This window comes from Lampetra fluviatilis, chromosome 23 (genome assembly GCF_964198595.1).
Source record: "Lampetra fluviatilis chromosome 23, kcLamFluv1.1, whole genome shotgun sequence".
Taxonomy (NCBI): Eukaryota; Metazoa; Chordata; class Hyperoartia; order Petromyzontiformes; family Petromyzontidae; genus Lampetra; species Lampetra fluviatilis.
In genome coordinates this window covers 6,053,560-6,074,546 of record NC_136297.1, presented here as the reverse complement: position 1 = coordinate 6,074,546, position 20,987 = coordinate 6,053,560, and the positions used below count along the sequence as shown (strand labels likewise).

Below are 20,987 nucleotides of genomic sequence, written 5' to 3'. Positions count from 1 at the left end.
AAGCGCGCGAGCAAGTGAACTTAATATAAAGGATTTAAAAATACACCGACAAACACATGCTCGTGTACCCAGTGCAAACCAATGTTTGTCAACCCACTGCCGCATGGAGGGCCTTCTTCCCACGCCACGCGGATGGCCAATGCCTGGCGCTCCATCGCTCGACATTTGCCTGCGTGTCGTGGCAGCGTTTGGCCGAGGGGAGCATGAATATTTTCCAGACATCAGCACCCCCCCCCCCCTCGACTCCCTCCATCCATGCCTCCCACCGTTCCGACTGCTTCCCCAGACAGTTCCAGCTGAAATGAAGCCATGCGTGGAGGGAGAGGAGTGGGGGGGGAGAGGTCAGGGAGGGAGACAGACGTGATTCTAGTGCTCATCCTATTTGAGGGCCAAGGATCTAGTAACACATCAGGGTGGTGGGGGGGGAGTTTGTTGAACTTATTTCGCACCGTACGTAGCCAACCGTGCTCATCGGAAGGCGCATGGAAGGACAGCAACAACAACAACAACTGGACACAAAAGTAGTTCTAAAGGAATTTGTTTTCTTGACTTAAAGCTTTCGTGACTGCAGTAAAATTCATATTCTTTGGGTCTTTCGGTAAAGTCACCTATAATATTAGAAGGAAGAGTGTTCCAGACGGCCGCAGAAGCGCATGGTAATACCGGTGCTGGATGTTGTGGTGGTGGTGGTGATAATTAATGTAGTGATGATAGTGGAGGAGGTCGTCCTAATGGTGATAGTGGTGGAGGTAGTGGTGATGATGGTGATGATGCTGGTGAAGGTATAGTGCTAATAACGGTGATGTTCGCGGTGGTGGTGATGGTGTAGGTAGTGGTGATGATGCTGGTGATGGTGTAGGTAGTGGTGATGATGCTGGTGATGGTGTAGGTAGTGGTGATGATGCTGGTGATGGTGTAGGTAGTGGTGGTGATGATGCTGGTGGTGATGATGATGGAGGTGGTGGTGTAGGTAGTGGTGATGATGCTGGTGATGGTGTAGGTAGTGGTGATGGTGTAGGTAGTGGTGATGATGGAGGTGATGGTGTAGGTAGTGGTGATGATGGAGGTGATGGTGTAGGTAGTGGTGGTGATGATGGAGGTGGTGGTGTAGGTAGTGGTGATGATGCTGGTGGTGGTGGTGATGATGATGGAGGTGGTGGTGATGGAGGTAGTGGTGGTAATGTTTGGTGGTGGGGATGCTGATTGTAGTGTTTCTGCCAATGATGGCTATAAATTAATCAGTGCAGTATCATTAACCATTCATTACATGCAGTCAGACTCTACACTATCCTTAGTCTGTGTTGCTGTGAAGAGCGTGACTGATTATTACGAAGCCACTAACTCGCATTCCGTGCCTACACGCGTGGCTCACAATGGCCAACTACTACGAGCAGTGACGTCACCGCGTGTCTACCACGCGGCGCAGTCGTGATCACCCCCTAGCCCCTCCCCCTAGCCCCCCACCCCTAGCCCCTCCCCTCATCCACTCCCCCTCACCGCACTCCCTCACGTCACTCCCTCCCCTTACCCACTCCCCCCTCCCCTCACCCACTCCCCCCTCGCCCCTCCCCTCACCCACTCCCCCCTCACCCCTCCCCTCCCCTCACCCACTCCCCTCCCCTCACCCCTCACCCCTCCCCTCACCCACTCCCCGCACACCCTCACCTTACCCCCTCACCCACACCCACTCCCCCCTCCCCTCACCCACTACCCCCTCACCCCTCCCCTCACCACACACCCACACCTCACTCCCTCCCCTTACCCACTCCCCCCTCCCCTCACCCACTCCCCCCTCGCCCCTCCCCTCACCCACTCCCCCCTCACCCCTCCCCTCCCCTCACCCACTCCCCTCCCCTCACCCCTCACCCCTCCCCTCACCCACTCCCCGCACACCCTCACCTTACCCCCTCACCCACACCCACTCCCCCCTCCCCTCACCCACTACCCCCTCACCCCTCCCCTCACCACACACCCACACCTCACTCCCTCCCCTTACCCACTCCCCCCCTCACCCCTCCCCTCACCCCTCCCCTCACCTTACCCCCACTCCCCTCACCCCTCCCCTCACCCACTCCCCCTCCCCTCACCCCCCATCCGCGCACATATCCCCTAACTCGCTTCCTCCTCCTCACCACTCCTCTCATTATGCCCCCCCCCATCCACATTTCCCTCACCCCTCTACTCACCCCCTTCACCTCACATACCCCCATAACCTCCCCCCCCTCGCCGTCATTCTCACCCCCCCCTCCTCACCCCATCCACTCGTGTACCCCATGTACATATCCCTCACCTCTTCACTCATCCGTCTCCTCACCCCCTTTCACCTCACGTATCCCCTAACCACCCACCCTCACCCATTCCCCTCACCCACTCCCCTCATGCAACGACAACTTTTCGTGTTCGCTCATCTCGCGCCTCACCCCTCATCCCCTCGCCCCTCTCCCCACCTCCACGGGAGGGGAGCCAATGAGGTGGTGGGTCAGAGCATCCAGCTCGTAGACGAGGCGACAGGGGGGAGTGTTGGATGACTGAGTGAGTGGTGGGTGGTGTGGTTGGGTGAGTGATGTGGGTGGTGTGGTTTGGTGAGTGGTGGGTGGGTGGTTGAGTGAGTGGTGGGTGGTGTGGTTTGGTGAGTAGTGGGTGGTGTGGTTTGGTGAGTAGTGGGTGGTGTGGTTTGGTGAGTGATGGGTGGTGTGGTTTGGTGAGTAGTGGGTGGTGTGGTTGAGTGAGTGGTGGGTGGTGTGGTTTGGTGAGTAGTGGGTGGTGTGGTTTGGTGAGTGATGGGTGGTGTGGTTGAGTGAGTGGTGGGTGGTGTGGTTTGGTGAGTGGTGGGTGGTGTGGTTGGGTGAGAGTGTGGTGGGTGGTGAGTGATGTGGCTGAGTGAGTGGTGGGTGGTGTGGTTAGGTGAGTGGTGAATGATGTGGGTGGGAGAGTGTGTGGTGAGTTATGTGGCTGGGTGAGTGTGGTGGGTGGTGAGTAATGTGGCTGAGTGAGTGGTGGGTGGTGTGGCTGGGTGAGTGTGTGGTGAGTGATGTGGCTGGGTGAGTGTGTGGTGGGTGATGCGTGATGTGGCTGTGTGAGTGTGTGGTGAGTGTGTGGTGAGTGATTGTGGCTGGGTGTGTGGTAGGTGGGGAGTGATTGTGGCCGAGTGAGTGTGTGGTGATGTGGCTGGGTGAGTGTGTGGTGAGTGACGTGGCTGGGTGAGTGTGGTGGGTGGTGAGTGACGTGACTGGGTGAGTGTGGTGGGTGGTGAGTGACGTGGCTGGGTGAGTGTGGTGGGTGGTGAGTGATGTGGCTGGGTGAGTGTGTGGTGAGTGTGTGGTGAGTGATGTGGCTGAGTGAGTGTGTGGTGATGTGGCTGGGTGAGTGTGGTGGGTGGTGAGTGATGTGGCTGGATGAGTGTGTGGTGGGTGGTAAGTGATGTGGCTGGGTGAGTGTGTGGTGAGTGTGTGGTGAGTGACGTGGCTGGGTGAGTGTGGTGGGTGGTAAGTGATGTGGCTGGGTGAGTGTGTGGTGAGTGTGTGGTGAGTGATGTGGCTGGGGTGAGTGTAAAGTGGCTTTATCCGTGTGCATGTTGAACTTCTTTCGCACCGCACGTAGCCAAACCGTGCTAATCAAGAGGTGCGGGAGGGCATGGAGGGATGACGACGTACGAATGAATAATTGGGGGCGGGAAGAGGAGGAGGGGAATGATGCAAGCAGAGGGAATGAAGCAGCGACGGGGTAGGCGGGGAGGGAGGGAGGGAGGCGAGGAGTGAGATAGGGGCAAGGGTGGGAGATGGAGGGTGACGGGTGGGGGAAGAAGTGCCTTGGGCGGTGTCAGATTCCCGTGCTCCGGGTATAAGAGTGGCGCTAGTGGCACGGACTTGCACGCACTGAACACAGCCGACCGGTCCGACATCAACACACAGACACCCACTTAGCTAGAGCCGGTGAGTCCAATTCTGTCGCTCTCTCTCTCTCTCTTGATCATCTCTCGTTGTGCATTGTGGACCTGGCGAGGTGAGGGTGTGTGGTCGAGTGTTTATATGTGCGTGTGTGTGTTTGTTGACATGGCCGTGCGGTATTTATTTTGTGCGATTTGATTTAATTTCCTGGACTTTGCACTCCGTGTGTTTGTTTGTGTCCTGTGTTGTTCGTTGTAACTTTCTGACCCGCCCCCCCCCCCAAAAGAGCTTCATAGCTCATCGGATTTCTCCAGGATAAAAATCCAGATTCTGATTGTGACCTCCACAACGTTGGGCTGCAACGCGTGTGTTTAAAATAGCTTCTTCTTCGTGGCAAATTTGGTTGATCCAGCTGAACTCGGATGTCTTTTTCAGTGGGTGTGTTTTGAGTGCTATCTTAGGAGTGTACGTTTTAGTGTGTCGCGTGTGTGTTGTTGTTTGTGCGTTTTTTATCATGAACACACGGATACTATACTTATTAATTCATTCGCACGCACAAAGACAAAGATCCCCCGTGTAGCCTTAACAGATTGTCGGGACAAGTGACGTTAGCGAGCACCTATTAAGGCCGTTACGGCACACCAGGGGGTGCATGACTAGCACCACGCACGACCGCCTTTGTCTCCCCCGGCAGCGATGTTCACACACCGCACCAGGTACTCATTTGAGGCCGAGTCGATCTAGGGGAGGCCCAGGGCCGGTTCAGAAAATCGTCACTTGGTCTTGGCCGTGAGCGGGGGGAATGGAACTCGAGTAGCCGGGTTCGCAGCGCAGCGCTAACCGCTGCACCACCGCTCCCCGCACATTATCACACATTCACTCACACGCACAAACGCGTGGGTCCGATATCGTACTAGCCTCGTAAGTTGTGTGTGTGTTAATGTGTGTTTGTGTGTGTTAATGTGTGTTTGTGTGTGTTAATGTGTGTTTGTGTGTGTTAATGTGTGTTTGTGTGTGTTAATGTGTGTTTGTGTGTGTTAATGTGTGTTTGTGTGTGTTAATGTGTGTTTGTGTGTGTTAATGTGTGTTTGTGTGTGTTAATGTGTGTTTGTGTGTGTTAATGTGTGTTTGTGTGTGTTAATGTGTGTTTGTGTGTGTTAATGTGTGTTTGTGTGTGTTAATGTGTGTTTGTGTGTGTTAATGTGTGTTTGTGTGTGTTAATGTGTGTTTGTGTGTGTTAATGTGTGTTTGTGTGTGTTAATGTGTGTTTGTGTGTGTTAATGTGTGTTTGTGTGTGTTAATGTGTGTTTGTGTGTGTTAATGTGTGTTTGTGTGTGTTAATGTGTGTTTGTGTGTGTTAATGTGTGTTTGTGTGTGTTAATGTGTGTTTGTGTGTGTTAATGTGTGTTTGTGTGTGTTAATGTGTGTTTGTGTGTGTTAATGTGTGTTTGTGTGTGTTAATGTGTGTTTGTGTGTGTTAATGTGTGTTTGTGTGTGTTAATGTGTGTTTGTGTGTGTTAATGTGTGTTTGTGTGTGTTAATGTGTGTTTGTGTGTGTTAATGTGTGTTTGTGTGTGTTAATGTGTGTTTGTGTGTGTTAATGTGTGTTTGTGTGTGTTAATGTGTGTTTGTGTGTGTTAATGTGTGTTTGTGTGTGTTAATGTGTGTTTGTGTGTGTTAATGTGTGTTTGTGTGTGTGTGTTAATGTGTGTTTGTGTGTGTTAATGTGTGTTTGTGTGTGTGTGTTAATGTGTGTTTGTGTGTGTTTATACTTTAAGCATTTTTACACAGGTCGAGTGGGTCTCAAATGGGTACCTGGTGCGGTGTGTAAACATCGGGGAGACAAAGGCGGCCGGGCGTGGTGCTGGCCACCCACCCCCTCGTGTGCCGAACCGGCCTTCATAGGCGCTAATAGCGAGCACTTGCCTCAACCGTCTGTTAAGGCTACACGGGGGGTCTTTGTCTTTGTATGTGTGTTAGTATCTTTGCCTCTGTGTGTGGTCGCGTGATATGTGAATCTGTAATGGGAGTTCTTGGTGCTGCGTGTTTAAAAAAAAAACCTCAAATAAAGAGACTGTGGTTGATGACGGGGCGTAGTGCAAGCCACCCATGCCCATCAGCACTTGCCCCAATAGCCTGTGTGAGGCTTCCCCGGGAACCTTTATATTTTTGTTGTTGTTCTAATCCCTGTGCTGCTGCTGCTGTTGTTGTTTTATGTCACAGAGTCAAAAGTCTCAGAGCGATGGCTTCAATCCCATCCGCGAACTCCCTCCTGGCTCGCAGAGAGTTCTACAGAAGTGAGTAACATCGTAAACATGCTCACTCCACTGCTGGATGAAAGCCATCCCAAACCTTTGCCATCTCTCACGATCACCAACCATCATCATCCGATGGTATTTGTGTGTGTGTGTGTATATATATACGATGATACGTATGATCATTAGATGTTAATGTTACTTCGAGATTATTTCGCCACACCGCCATTCCCACCATAATAGGTGCTCGCTAACAGCACTTGCCCCAACTCTTGACAGCAGATCTTTGTCTCTGGCCTGTAGATACGAATAGAGAGTATACGGCAAAAGGAGCAAGAAGGGCAATTGCCCGAAACGTCATCCTAATTCTACGTGTTAGTTGCAAGGCAGTGTTAATAACTACGGTATTGAGATGTTTTATTTATGTAGTAATAATAATACGTGAGTCAATTATGACAATTGTATTATTGCTAATGATTATTGTGAAAGTGTGCTGCTGGTTATACCGCACCTACTCCTGTGCTGTACAGGAACTCTGTAGCAGCAGCAGCAGCACTCGCCACAGAAGTCCACGTAGGCTACCCGGGGGAGGTCTTTGTATTGATCTGTACTAACTCCCCTTCTTTAATCTCTCCTCTTCCCCGTGACCTCAGTACGAGCCGGATCTGATGCCAGCTCCTCCTCCTCCTCCGCTGGGTCTTGGGACCAGGGTCCTTCAGAGAGATTTCCTCCTCCGCCAACCCCAGGTACATCCCCCTACAGCACCGCCCTACATCAGCCGGCAGACGCACACACACCAGAGGTCGCAACCGGGTACCCGAAACCCGTACCCTACCCGATACCCGGCTACCCGTACCCGGGTACGGGTAGCCGGGTAGCCGTTTGCGACCCTGGTGCGGCCGGGTACGGGTACGGGTAGGCCGTGAGTCACTGGTGAGTAACCGTTTGTCACTCATTTCGGGTAGGGTACGGGTACGGGTAGGGAACGGGTCGCAAATGGGTACCCGTACCCGGCCGGGTACGGGTACCCATTTGCGACCCTGGTGCGGCCGGGTACGGGTACGGGTAAGGAATCAAAACCCGTTTGCGACCTCTGACACACACACAAACGACAGACAAATACAAAGATCCCCCGTATAGCCTGAACAGACTGTTGGGGCAAGTGCTGCTAGCGACCAACCTAATGAAGGCCGGTGTACCGTTTACCCTGGTGGATCTGAGTTTGATTCCCGCTCACGGTCAACACCAGCGAAAATTATCTGAATCGGTCCTTGGCCATCCCTAGATCGACTCGGCCTCAAATGAGTACCTGGTGCGATGTATAAACATCGCCATCGGGGAGACAAAGGCGGCCGGGCGTGGTGCTGCCCCCCCCCCCTCGTTTGCCCTGCCGGCCTTCATAGCTGCTCGCTAACAGCACTTGCCCCTACAGCCTTTACGGGGGATATTTATCTTTGTTCAAGTTCATGAACACGTGCTTGGGTCACTGTTCAAGTTGAAGCCGGTGAGAGCTCAGTAGACCAGGATAAGAGTCTCATTTGCAAGTGGGATCCGGGGCATTCGTCTGTCAGTCGCGGGCAATGGTCACTACGTTTGGTCCCAATTGAGTAATTTGTGGGGTCATTTTGGAATCTGCCAAAATTTGGACCCTGACGCGGGTACACAATGGCTCACTCGAGTGCTTACGTGTCTCTGTGTGTGTGTAAGCCAATACGTGTGGGTTAGGCTGTCCAAAAGTCCATAAACACGCGACTGCATCGCAGTGTGTCTGTCTTTGTGTGTGTGTGTTACAGCATCTGTGTTAAAGTTCGTAAACAAGTGGTCACGTCACTAGTGTGTGTGTGTCGACGTGTCTTGAGTGTGTGGGCATGTGTGTGGATGAACCCTGCGACCCGAGTTTGATTCTAATAACAGTGGTGAATATTTGAACCGGCCCTGGGCTTCCCCTGGGTCGACTCGGCCTCAAATGAGTACCTGGTGCAGGTTGTGGAACCATCGTCACTAGGGAGACAAAGGCATTCGGGCGTGGTGTTGGCCACCCACCCCCTCGTGTGTCGTGTGCCTTGCCGGCCTTCATAGGTGCTCACTAACAGCACTTGCTCCAACAGTCTGTTACAAGCTATACGGGGGACATTTGTCTTTGTTATGTACGTGTATGCTTGCCGATGCGTGCGTGCGTGCGTACGTGCAAGTTTACAGACCCCAGTAAAGATCCTAAGAAATAACAGCATCGCAGCGAGACATTCCACGTCTCGGGTCCACCAAGTTTCCAAGTCCCGTCTTAACTTTCCCACGTGTCTTCCCTGTGCACCACAGATCTCCCTTCCGCGACCGCAGAGAAGCGCTGGTGGGATAGATACTTCTTCTCAGCCGGGGCGACTCCCATCATCACTGCCCAGTAAGGGACACAGCTGCTTACCCCGTGTGTGTGTGTGTGTTTTATAGGGGATCGTGTGTGTGTGTTTATAGGGGATCGTGTGTGTGTGTTATAGGGGATCGTGTGTGTGTGTGTGTTATAGGGGATCGTGTGTGTGTGTGTTTATAGGGGATCGTGTGTGTGTGTTTATAGGGGATCGTGTGTGTGTTATAGGGGATCGTGTGTGTGTGTTATAGGGGATCGTGTGTGTGTGTGTTATAGGGGATCGTGTGTGTGTGTGTGTTTATAGGGGATCGTGTGTGTGTTTATAGGGGATCGTGTGTGTGTGTGTTTATAGGGGATCGTGTGTGTGTGTGTGTTTTATAGGGGATCGTTTGTGTGTATGTGTGTGTTATAGGGGATCGTGTGTGTGTGTGTGTGTGTTATAGGGGATCGTGTGTGTGTGTGTTTATAGGGGATCGTGTGTGTGTTATAGGGGATCGTGTGTGTGTGTTTTATAGGGGATCGTGTGTGTGTGTGTTTTATAGGGGATCGTGTATGTGTGTTTTATAGGGGATCGTGTGTGTGTTATAGGGGATCGTGTGTGTGTGTTATAGGGGATCGTGTATGTGTGTTTTATAGGGGGTCGTGTGTGTGTTATATGGGATCGTGTGTGTATGTGTTATAGGGGATCGTGTATGTGTGTTTTATAGGGGATCGTGTGTGTGTGTGTTATAGAGGATCGTGTGTGTTATAGGGGATCGTGTGTGTATGTGTTATAGAGGATCGTGTGTGTGTGTTATAGGGGATCGTGTGTGTGTGTTTATAGGGGATCGTGTGTGTGTGTTTATAGGGGATCGTGTGTGTGTGTTTATAGGGGATCGTGTGTGTGTTTTATAGGGGATCGTGTGTGTATGTGTTTATAGAGGATCGTGTGTGTGTGTGTGTTATAGGGGATCGTGTGTGTATGTGTTTATAGAGGATCGTGTGTGTGTGATAGGGGATCGTGTGTGTGTGTGTTGCCTGTTAAAGGCGAGTGCGGGGATCGTTGTGTGGGGAGCGACAGAGCACTTGCCCCAACAGTGTGTTAAGGCTATAGGGGGATCTTTGTCTTTGTGTATCATAACCGTGTTACGTGATCTCCCGCCCGCAGACACCAAGCTTGACGTCGCTGCCGAAAGCTGCATCCCAGCCCAAGGGAATCAAATGTGAAGATGATGGCACTGATGCTGGAGATGGTGGTGGTGGTCATGGCTGGCGGTAATGATGGTAGTCTTGGCGTCCTATCTAGAGCCCATCAACCATCCGAATGACTCATCTGCACATACCCACGTTGTTTCAAATGTATTTTTTTTTTTGCAAAGGACAATGTAAGGGCATGTATATGCATAACTAGTCTAATTACATTGACTCAAAATACACACGTGAAATTTAATGCAAAAGCAGATTTTATAACGAGTTTTTTTTACTTTGCAATTTCAGGAAAAAGTGGTTTTACTTGCTTTCATTAAAGCACAAGTAATTGGACTATTTCGTTTGAAAAAAAAAACTATAAATTAACACTTTTTTTAAAATAAATATACTCGTTCAACTGTTTGACTTATGAATGGACTTGTCCTGTCATGGCAAATGTGGATTTTCCACCACTGGCTGAGGGTCATCCAAGTGCCTCGTTTGAACATTGTCATATCAATTCAACGTTTGAAGCAAGAGTTGGGCCATGGCTCTTACCTGCTGCGTGTTATTTTACTGAACGCACACTCAACCATGCTGTGTGTGCAGACATACACTGGCTTATCAGCTGCATTAGTTTCAGCTGCCAGTTACTGATGTGCAATATATTTAGTGTAGAGTGTCATCTCTGCTGCTGCACACGTGTACATGTGTCGTGTAATGCTGTGCCTTTTACGTTGTTTTTAAATGAGCAGTGTTTAAGGTTAGGAATATAGTGTTGATTTAGGGTTTGTATTTGTGTCAGGGTTATGGTAAGGTGGTTAGTGATAGCATTCAGGTTTAGTGTTAGACTACGCGATCGGGATATTATGGGAGGGTAAATGTTAGTTTTTGGGTTAGTCAATGTTATGGTTCATCTTAGCGTATTAGAAGTCGGTGTTTGAGGTCAGGGTTAGAGGTCAGGGTTAGAGGTCAGGGTTAGAGGTCAGGGTTAGAGGTCAGGGTTAGTGTTGTCAATTGTATTCGTGCCACCTTCAGTGTTATTGGGCAAGCAGCAGGGGTCGTGAACTTTGTGTGTCTATCGTGTTGTAATTTTCAACGTCTGTTGTCCCGTGTTGACATCGCTGATGTAAAGTGACGTCGTTTGTTGAAGCTCTGCGAAACTTCCTGTGGAAGCCCGTGTGTGCCGTGAGCTCGGCTCTGTCGTGGGTGTATGATACCGTGTTTATTGTTCTGCTTTGTAAATATATACATACATACTTTTACACTTGACGAATTGTACATACCTTTTGCAACTATCCTACCGAATAAACATTCATTTTACAAAAGCACAAGTGTACAGGCTTCTATTATTTTTGCTTTTGATGTAGACAACATTCGTTATGACGCTGATTAATACTGGTAGGAACCTCCTGGTTACACCAGCCCACAGGGGATTATTGTGTCCGTCTGTCCGTCGTGCATGGAGGGGCTGGGTGGTGAGGGTGAGGAGGGGCTCGGTGGGGAGGGGCTGGGTGGGGTGGGTGGGGAGGGGCTGGGTGGGGAGGGGCTGGGTGGGGAGGAGCTGGTCACCCCGTGGTGCCCTTATAAAACTCAACGTTTATCTTCTTAGGTTTTTTCGGTAAAGTCACGTAGAAAGTAAAATAAAATAAAAACAAAAATCACGACGTTTCGGAGGCAACACAAGTCTCCGTCATCAGGTGGGACCGTCACAGCCAGATTAGCTGTATCAAGTGAGGCAATGATTCAAGATGTAATCCCTTAAAAGCGAGTTGAGGGGGGAGGGAGAGGGAGGGGGGAGCTCATCAGACTATGGTAGCCAATGAAAGGAACGTAGTCTGATGAGCTCCCCCCTCCCTCTCCCTCCCCCCTCAACTCGCTTTTAAGGGATTACATCTTGAATCATTGCCTCACTTGATACAGCTAATCTGGCTGTGACGGTCCCACCTGATGACGGAGACTTGTGTTGCCTCCGAAACGTCGTGATTTTTGTTTTTATTTTATTTTACTTTCTACGTGACTTTACCGAAAAAACCTAAGAAGATGATTCCTTGCAGTCACGAAAGCTTCAAATCTAGAACTCAACATTTAACCTACTCACGCCGGCTTGTGCCCACCCTCAGTCAGGCATATTTGTGGAATACACCACGCCGTCGTTTGACCCTGACCATTGACCGAGCAACCCAACGTTCCTACCAGCTCCCTCCGCAGCAGGAATGTGTTTTATTGATGTTATTGAGCTGAGGAAATTGTTGGCTCTAACTCGCCGCGTGCCGACTGCCTTTCCCAGCTCATTTGTGGTTCTTCGGAGATTGAGATAAAATTTGCGCGGACAAAGTTATATAAATATTCTTAGGTTTTTTCGGTAAAGTCACGTAGGTAAAAAAATTACAATTAATAAAAGTAAAATAAAAATAAAATACAAAATCACGACGTTTCGGAGGCAACACAAGCCTCCGTCTTCAGGTGGAACCGTCACAGCACGACAGTCACCTGCGTGACTTTACCGAAAAAAACCGAAGAATATGAATCCTTGCAGTCACGAAAGCTTCAAATCTAAAGTTATATAAAACTCATTAAAAAATGTCAGATCTTTGTTACACCACTGCTGGATGAATACCTCCGCATGCCATGTCGGGTCACTCCGGGGTTGTAATATCGACGACACTGACAATGTATTCATGTTAAATTTCGATTTAAAGCTTTCGTGACTGCAGGGATTCATCTTCTTGGTTCTTTCGGTAAAGTCACGTAGAAGGGAAATAATAAAAGAATAAAAATAAAACATAATAAAATAATTCTCACGACGTTTCGGCCACAACGCAAGCAGCCGTCCTCAAAAGATCCTCAGGACGGCTGCTTGCATTGTAGCCGAAAGGTCGTGAGAATTATTTTATTATGTTTTATTTTTATTATTTTATTACTTCCCTTCTACGTGACTTTACCGAAAGAACCAAGAAGATGAATCCCTGCAGTCACGAAAGCTTTAAATCGAAATTTTATCATGTTTTATTTTTATTATTTTATTACTTCCCTTCTACGTGACTTTACCGAAAGAACCAAGAAGATGAATCCCTGCAGTCACGAAAGCTTTAAATCAAAATTTAATTACGTTTTATTTTTATTATTGTATTACTTCCCTTCTACGTGACTTTACCGAAAGAACCAAGAAGATGAATCCCTGCAGTCACGAAAGCTTTAAATCAAATTTTAATTACGTTTTATTTTTATCATTTTATTACTTCCCTTTTACGTGACTTTACCGAAAGAACCAAGAAAATGAATTCATGTTCACGACCCGCTGGTCTTCACAGCTCAACATGTCGCCGCATTCCTACCAAGGTCACTAAGTTGAAACCCACTAAGTTTGATCCTGAAACTCTGCCTCGTGCAGTCGAGTCTCGATTAATGCGAATGTCCACAATATAAACGCGTTGGGCAATAAGCACACCAACAGACTCCGTGACCTTTTAGATGCGCTTCTGCAGCCGTCTGAAACGTTATTCCGATTTTAGGAAGCTACTGGAGTTATGCACTTTTAAATTTAGATTAAATAATGTATTTAGAACTGCTGTGTGCGTTTAGTTTGTTGTCCTTCCAGGACACCTCTTATTAGCACGTATAGCTACGTCAGAGGTCGCAACCGGGTACCCGATACCCGTACCCTACCCGATACCCGGCTATCCGTACCCGGCCGGGTACGGGTACGGGTAGCTGTTTGCGACCCTGGTGCGGCCGGGCACGGGTAGGCCGTGAGTCACTGGTGAGTCACCGTTTGTCACTTATTTCAGTAGGGTACGGGTAGGGAATGGATACCCGTACCCGGCCGGGTACGGGTACCCATTTGCGACCCTGGTGCGGCCGGGTACGGGTAAGGAATCAAAACCCGTTTGCGACCTCTGAGCTACGTACGGTACAAAGGAAGTTCAACATACATACCAAATTTAACTGGTGGTACATGGCCTAAAATGACAAGGACACGACCTCAAGTGTAGAGACACTGGTTTATTAGTGCTTCGCGTTGTTTTCATACGAATACTTACACGAATGTCTCGTCAGCAGAGACATCGCGCCCACAAAACGCGCACAATGCAGGACCATCTCCCCTCACCCCATTCGAAAATCGTCGACCTCTAAACTTCTTTACTACGATCCTAGACTCTCACCCAGAACATATATTTACATTTGCAATTCTGATGTCACGATTTAGAAGGGCCCAATGACCTCATCGGACCTCAGAAGCAAAGCTGCGTTGAGTGTGGATAGTTTTTTTAAGGGTGCCCACCATTCACAACAGGTGTTGAAGACTGCAGGATTACCATGTGGGCAGAACAGACGGCAGTGCAGCCAGAAGGCACCAGTCTACCTCTACCTTCATCACAAGAATGGCAGTAATGCGGATACCTCATGCACAAATGGAACATTCAAAACCTTCCGGTGTGCAACTGTGGTCATCCAGAACGTACCGTACAACGCATAACGACGCAATTCCCGATCCACAAATACGGAGGAGACGTCACAGCGAGACACTCTGCTGCTCCTGACGCAGTCATCTGCCTTGACCGTCTGAATGTGAAGTTGTAGCTGTTGCTCTGCATCTACGCCATCGGCCCTACGATAAACAAATTACCTGTTATACAACTCCCCCCACCGCCCTGGCTTCTATCCCCCCCACCCCCAGCCCTCACGAGGCATAGTACTGCAACAACTCTTCTTTCGTGGGCTTGTAGATGGCGCGCTCAGTCAGGCTCACGACCCAGCCAGGCGCGAGCCCATAGAAGATCTGGCGCGGGTCCTTGCGGGCGGCCAGGAGGGCGACGATGGCAGCGGTGGGGGAAACGCCGGGCAGCGCGTAGCCGTAGCGCCGGGCGAGCAGCAGCCTCGCCTCGGCCACGGCGGCCGGGTCGGCGAGGTAGCCCCGCCGCTCGCCGCTCATGTAGCCTGGCAGCAGATCCTCCGGAGGCAGCATCCGCTTGGGGATGGGCTGCCCCCGCATGAAGAAAAGCACGGGCCTGCACAGGATCTCTGCGGGGGGTGGGCGAAAAGACGGGTAGGAAAGGTGGGTGAGTGGATGAGTTGAAGGGGAGAGGTGGGTTTGGGTGGGTGGGTCCATGGGTTTTGGAGGGTTTTGGCTAGCGAATGGGTGAAAAGGTCAGTGAGCAATTCTTATATTTTAGTACATGTGCCTGTTTAGTGGGCTGGCCTGCAAGTTGCTAAGTGGTATTGTCCTGTCCAGTAAAGCGTAGCATAGCACAGACAACACAAAGACAAAGACCCCCCTTGTAGCCTAAACAGACTGTAGGAGCAAGTGCTGTTAGCGAGCAGCTATGAAGGCCGGCATGGCATACGAGTGGGTAACGAGCATCGCACCCGGCCACCTTTGTCTCCCAAGTGGCAAGGTTTATATACCGCACCAGGTACTCATTTAAGGTTCACTCAACCTAGCGGAGGCGCAGGAATGGTTAAAATAATCGTCACTGGTGGTGGCCATGAGCAGGAATCGAACCCGTGTCACCAGGTTTGTAGTGCAGCGTGCTAACCGCTACGCTACTGCTACACACAGAGACAACACAGACGCTTACCCACCAACACACACATAGACGTCCACACCGATGCTACCGCAAACACATACGCACTCACTACTCGGAATCATTTTTGCTTCAATGCATCATTCTATGCACCTTGTGTGGTGTGCTGTGGTGGCATACAGTGCCATGCGGTGCCATGCGGTGCCATGCGGTCCTGGTACCGAGACTGCGTGGGTCGTAGAACGAAGTGGTGATGACGCCGCCGTTCTTCTCAATGGCGGCAATGGCGAGCTCGCTCGCCGTCTGCACCTCAATGTTCACCCTCGCCTGGAACGTGTCCGCCCCCTGCAGCCACAGGGAGACACGCGGTGAAACAAGCAACCCACTAACACCACACAGCCCAATGGTGGGCAGGGTGAGTGTATGGATGTGTGGATTGATGGGGGAGTGACTACTGGGTGACTGCGTGGGTCGATGGGTGGGCGAATGGTTGACTGGCTGTGAAGATTGGTGGATTGGTGGGTTGGCGAGTGATTGGGGCGGGTTGATATGGCTCCTATCTCAGGAGTGTAAAGCTGTGTATTGCCGTTTATCGCTGTATGTTACAGTCCAATGCTGCATGTCTGCATCGTTAACAGTGCATCACTGTGCATTTCTATGCTTTCCAATGTGACTGTGCGTCGCTGTGTGTTGCTGCATGTCCCCGTGCATCACAGTGCATCACTGTGTCGTCAAGCGTCTCTGCGCGAGTGCGTACCTCTTCCACGAGCTGGACGCCATACTCCTGGTGGCTGACGTTGAGACCGCGAGCGTTGACGAGCTGAGTGAGGTCAATCGGCTGCGTCGGGTCAACTCGGCCCAGGTCGATTAGGTACTGCAGCCGTGCCAGGCTCAGGGGCTGGTACTGGCGGCGGAGGCTGCGCACACAAATAGAAAGATCCACCTTATAGCCTGGCAGACTGTTGGAGAAAGTGCTGTTAGTGATCACTTACGAAAGAAAGCTGGTATGGTGCACGATGGGGTGGTGAGGCCAGGACCATATCCAGTCGCCGTTTTATCCTCAATGCTGATATATATACTGCACAAGGTATTGATTTAAAAACTGAGCGGACCTGACGGAGGCCCGCGAACGGTTCAGATATTCACCGCTAACGTTAGGTGTAAACAGCAATCAAACCCAGCAAAAAATCTGTATCAAGTGTGACAGTTTCACCTGAAGACGGAAGCTTGTGTTGCCTCCGAAACGTCGTGATTTTATTGTTTTTATTTTTTATTAATTTTCATTTCATTTTTTACCTACGTGACTTTACCGGAAGAACTAAGAGTATGAATCCTTGCAGTCACGAAAGCTTCAAATCTAGAATGCGTAAACGTATACAATGCACGACCACACCGCTATCGTAGGCACACGTGGGCATACGTGGGTAACACAAAGATGTACGCGCGATCATAGCACCGTAACACCCTCTTAAAGGTCTGCGACCCACCACGTACCTGTGGTCCTTGTTGTATCCGTACTTGGGCACCACGATGTAGAAGGGCGTCTGCCCGCCCTCGAAGCCCAGGCGCGGCCGCGTGCTGCGTTGTCGTTGCCCCTTGTGGCCGCGGCCGCTCTTGCCTCCCTGGTGAACGCGGCCACGGCCCCTCTGCGTTTCCTGCGCGACACGCAACACGGCATAGCTCAGCATCGTACGCAGGTGGCTGGGGGGTTCACAGTGGCCGTGTCGGGAGACAATGGATGAATCGGCAATGCTCAAGTCCTAAATCATGCATCAGTTCGAGTCCTCAGCCTGGGTGTCGTGAAAATCATAAGGGGTTAATAACCGCGACAAACAAAAACATGAACAAAAAACATCTTAAAGTGAATATGTGACTAAGTGTACTGTGTCGGGAGAGGCCGTGTGAGGGCTGGTCAGATTCTGAGTTCAAGCCCCTGGGTCTGGCCGTCTCTTGCGAGTATCAAACGAGGTTCTAATCGCCGCTTTGCAGACACTGAGCTGCCGCCGCTGAAATTCTGACTTTGAATCCGGGTTTTGGTCACTTCTGAGTAAACAGAGTGTAGAGACATCATTGTCTCAGGCCGGTCACCAACGAACGCACAAAAGAAAAAATGTGGCGTTACTCAATTCCAGCTATGGAAATTATTAGCTTTGACAGTATATAAAGTTCCGATTTAAAGCTTTCGTGACTGCAGGGATTCATCTTCTTGGTTCTTTCGGTAAAGTCACGTAGAAGGGAAGTAATAAAATAATAAAAATAAAACATAATAAAATAAAAAAAAATTCTCACGACGTTTCGGCTACAACGCAAGCAGCCGTCTTCAGGTGAAGAATGAGACACTGCCAAGCTAGGAGCTTATATATAAGCTGGGTTGGAGGTGGAAGAAGAGCGCCTTAACAAAAAGAATGTGCATATCAAGAAGAATTTAGCATATTCATGGGAAATGCGTTTTCCATGAATATGCTAAATTCCTTTGCATGGCAAAGTCTGCCGGCAAAGGCATTTCAATTTAGTCAAAATAAATTAACCCGTAAAAACAAAGTTTTTCACTCTAAATCCTTTATATGCGTGGCGGCTAGAGTCATCTCGTCCTCTGGCTTGAGATGGCTGCCACCTATGGGTCAGATGATTGTCTGCCAGCATTAAGCAATTGGTAATTAAATATTGAAAAAAAATTCCCTAAACAGTGTAAAATTTTGGAAAAAAATTTTTACGAAAATTAATCGTCAAGCACAACGAGTCTGTGTGCAAAATGTCAGCTCGATTGGATCACGGGAAGCGGGTTAAAAAACGACCGAAAGATTTGCACGGTCGTAAGCAAGCAAGCAAGCACGCAAGCACGCAAGCAAGCACGCAAGCACGCAAGCAAGCAAGCAAGCGAACTTAATATGAAGGATTTAAAAAGGACAACCGCCCAATCCTCTGACCTCTACGCTCTATAACCTCCGCCCCGAACGCCTCCTGCCGGGACCGCTCATCGAATCCGGCAGAGAATTCAGGCGAGACCGTGGTCCCGACCGAGGCCTAACTCCTTAAGCGGTGACAAAGTGTCGATGCAGAGGCGCTCTCCCGCTCGTCGGCATGGGTCCCCGCGACGGTGGCGCCGCGCGCGTTACCCTCTTGCGGGAGCCGGGGTTGGGCTTGAGGTTGATGAGGGAGACGCGCGGCAAATCTCGGAGAGCGCGCAGCGCGGATCTCCCCACGTCCTTGGAAGCCATGCCGGGCAAACGCGTGCAACTTGCTGCCGTAGAGCAGTCGTAAAGCAACAATCTCCCCCCCCCCCCTGGACAACTGTCGCAAAATTATTAACCGGGCGTCGTAAAGCTCGAAGGCCTGTTTTGGGGAAGCCGTAAGGCAGATACTTTGAGTTCTCGCTGTCGTAAAGTGTGACGACTGTCGCTGTCGTAAAACGTAAACACGTGCTCGAGTCCAGAATAAATAATCCTCGAATGCATCGCTGCCAAACAACCCCCTTATTAGTGCCCCTACCTTATTACAGACCGATTAAGACTTTATTGGTCACAGCCTGCCCCTTTATAAATAGCAACGTTCATCCTACAAAGTCCAATCACAAGGGGAAAAACACAAACAAATAGACGATCTTAAATTTCGATTTAAAGCTTTCGTGACTGCAGGGATTCATCTTCTTGGTTCTTTCGGTAAATCTTCTTGGTTCTTTCGGTAAAGTCACGTAGAAGGGAAGTAATAAAATAATAAAAATAAAACATAATAAAACAATTCTCTGTAATAAGGTAGGGGTACTGATAATGGGTTGACAGGTATGTCGAGGTGAGTGTAGTGGTGAGTGTGCTAGTGATCGTCTATTTTCTTGGTTCTTTCGGTAAAGTCACGTAGAAGGGAAGTAATAAAGTAATAAAAATAAAACATAATAAAATAATTCTCACGACGTTTCGGCCACAACGCAAGCAGCCGTCTTCTGCGTTGTGGCCGAAACGTCGTGAGAATTGTTTTATTATGTTTTATTTTTATTATTTTATTACTTCCCTTCTACGTGACTTTACCGAACGAACCAAGAAGATGAATCCCTGCAGTCACGAAAGCTTTAAATCGAAATCTTTCGGTAAAGTCACGTAGAAGGGAAGTAATAAAATAATAAAAAAAAAACATAATAAAATAATTCTCACGACGTTTCGGCCACAACGCAGAAGACGGCTGCTTGCGTTGTGGCCGAAACGTCGTGAGAATTATTTTATTATGTTTTATTTTTATTACTTTATTACTTCCCTTCTACGTGACTTTACCGAAAGAACCAAGAAAATAGACGATCACTAGCACACTCACCACTACACTCACCTCGACATACCTGTCAACCCATTATCAGTACCCCTACCTTATTACAGACCAATTACGACCGTATTGGTCACACAATCTCAACGTTCATCCTACAAAACCCCATCACAAGGGGAGAAACACAAACAATTCGACAAAAACGTGTCTTTGCCCGCATTGAAACGGCTGCACGTCGTATGGACCTGCAAACTCAATTTCCCTGTACAAGAATACAGGCTAAACCGTATGGGTTGACGGCTGTGCAAAACCATTGTACAGCATGTTTCTATTGGTTGGTCATCGAACAAAGGCGGCCATCGCATCGCGCTACTGCTGCGGCCGTCTGGAACGCTCTTCCGATATTAAGAAGTCCACTGGAGTTATGCACTTTTAAATCTCGATTGAAACCCATATCTTTAGAACTACTTTTTGTGTTTAGTTTGGTGCCCTTCCCCCGCACCTCCGATTAGCGCGGTTGGCTACGTGCGGTGCGAAAGAAGTTCAACGTACACAGGAATACTCTGGCAACTCCTGCGGAGGGAGCTGGTAGGAACGTTGGATTGCTCGGTCAATGGCCAGGGTCAACGGCGGCGTGGTGTATTCCGCAAATATGCCCGACTGTGAGGGCGGGCACAAGCCGGCGTGAGTAGGTTAAACGTTGAGTTTTATAAGGGCACCACGGGGTGACCAGCCCCTCCCCACCCAGCCCCTCCCCACCCTCCCCTCCACACCCAGCCCCACCCTCCCAACCCAGCCCCTCCCCACCCAGCCCCTCCCCACCCTCCCCTCCCCTACCAGCCCCACCCTCCCCACCCAGCCCCTCCCCACCCAGCCCCTCCCCACCCTCCCCTCCCCTACCAGCCCCACCCTCCCCACCCAGCCCCTCCCCACCCTCCCCTCCACACCCAGCCCCACCCTCCCAACCCAGCCCCTCCCCACCCAGCCCCTCCCCTCCTCTACCAGCCCCACCCTCCCGACCCAGCCCCTCCCCACCCAGCCCCTCCCTCCCCACCCAGCCCCTCCTTGCACGACGGACGGACACAATAATCCCCTGTGGGCTGGTGTAACCAGGAGGTTCCTACTCAATCTGGCTGTCGCCTGATAAAGCTAGTTGTAATTACTGGCGAAACGTCGTAATCAGATTGCATATCTTGACTTAAAGCTTTCGTGACTGCAGGAATTAATATTCTTGGGTCTTTCGGTAAAGTCACGTAGATAGATTCTGTCATTTTTTGTTATTTTCTTTGAACCTATCTACGTGACTTTACCGAAAGACCCAAGAAAACAGATTGTAAATGTTGTGGCTTGGCTCTCCAACACACCAGTGTGTGCTATACTAGTAACGAATTGGCCACGCTCTGTTTACGTGACAAACCTTACTCGTTGGCTGTGTCGGGTGGTGGCGGGTTTAACGACACATTTATATTTACGCAATCTATGGACATGGGTCGCGAAAGCCTCAAACTCAACACATTCGTACATAACAACACCGTGTGTG

The 20,987-nt window shown here is 49.9% G+C and overlaps 2 protein-coding genes across 2 annotated transcripts; one reads left to right on the top strand and one right to left on the bottom strand.

Annotated features, from left to right (window-relative positions):
• Positions 1–3,826: 3,826 nt before the first annotated feature.
• Positions 3,827–10,996, top strand: LOC144940651 (pancreatic progenitor cell differentiation and proliferation factor-like). The gene is made up of 5 exons (XM_078866926.1): positions 3,827–3,932; positions 6,111–6,184; positions 6,796–6,888; positions 8,459–8,540; positions 9,652–10,996. The coding sequence occupies exons 2-5, from the start codon at positions 6,130–6,132 to the stop codon at positions 9,662–9,664; spliced, it is 243 nt and encodes an 80-aa protein (XP_078723052.1). The 5' UTR covers positions 3,827–3,932; positions 6,111–6,129; the 3' UTR covers positions 9,665–10,996.
• Positions 10,997–13,656: 2,660 nt separating this feature from the next.
• On the bottom strand, positions 13,657–18,465 carry MRPL15 (mitochondrial ribosomal protein L15). The gene is made up of 5 exons (XM_078867391.1): positions 18,316–18,465; positions 16,694–16,854; positions 15,957–16,116; positions 15,421–15,544; positions 13,657–14,696 (listed from the first exon to the last, which is right to left on the bottom strand). Exons 1-5 carry the CDS (start codon positions 18,415–18,417, stop codon positions 14,356–14,358), a joined length of 888 nt encoding a protein of 295 aa, XP_078723517.1. The 5' UTR covers positions 18,418–18,465; the 3' UTR covers positions 13,657–14,355.
• Between the last annotated feature and the right edge of the window lie 2,522 nt (positions 18,466–20,987).

Excerpts from the sequence above, each read along its gene's own strand:
- LOC144940651 (XM_078866926.1), top strand. The coding sequence starts at position 6,130 with ATGGCTTCAATCCCATCCGCGAACTCCCTCCTGGCTCGCAGAGAGTTC. Across the intron at positions 6,185-6,795 it reads TCGCAGAGAGTTCTACAGAA|TACGAGCCGGATCTGATGCC; the intron begins GTGAGTAACATC and ends CCGTGACCTCAG. Across the intron at positions 6,889-8,458 it reads TCCTCCTCCGCCAACCCCAG|ATCTCCCTTCCGCGACCGCA; the intron begins GTACATCCCCCT and ends TGTGCACCACAG.
- MRPL15 (XM_078867391.1), bottom strand. The coding sequence starts at position 18,417 with ATGGCTTCCAAGGACGTGGGGAGATCCGCGCTGCGCGCTCTCCGAGAT. Across the intron at positions 16,855-18,315 it reads ACCCCGGCTCCCGCAAGAGG|GAAACGCAGAGGGGCCGTGG; the intron begins GTAACGCGCGCG and ends CGTGTCGCGCAG. Across the intron at positions 16,117-16,693 it reads GGATACAACAAGGACCACAG|CCTCCGCCGCCAGTACCAGC; the intron begins GTACGTGGTGGG and ends TTGTGTGCGCAG.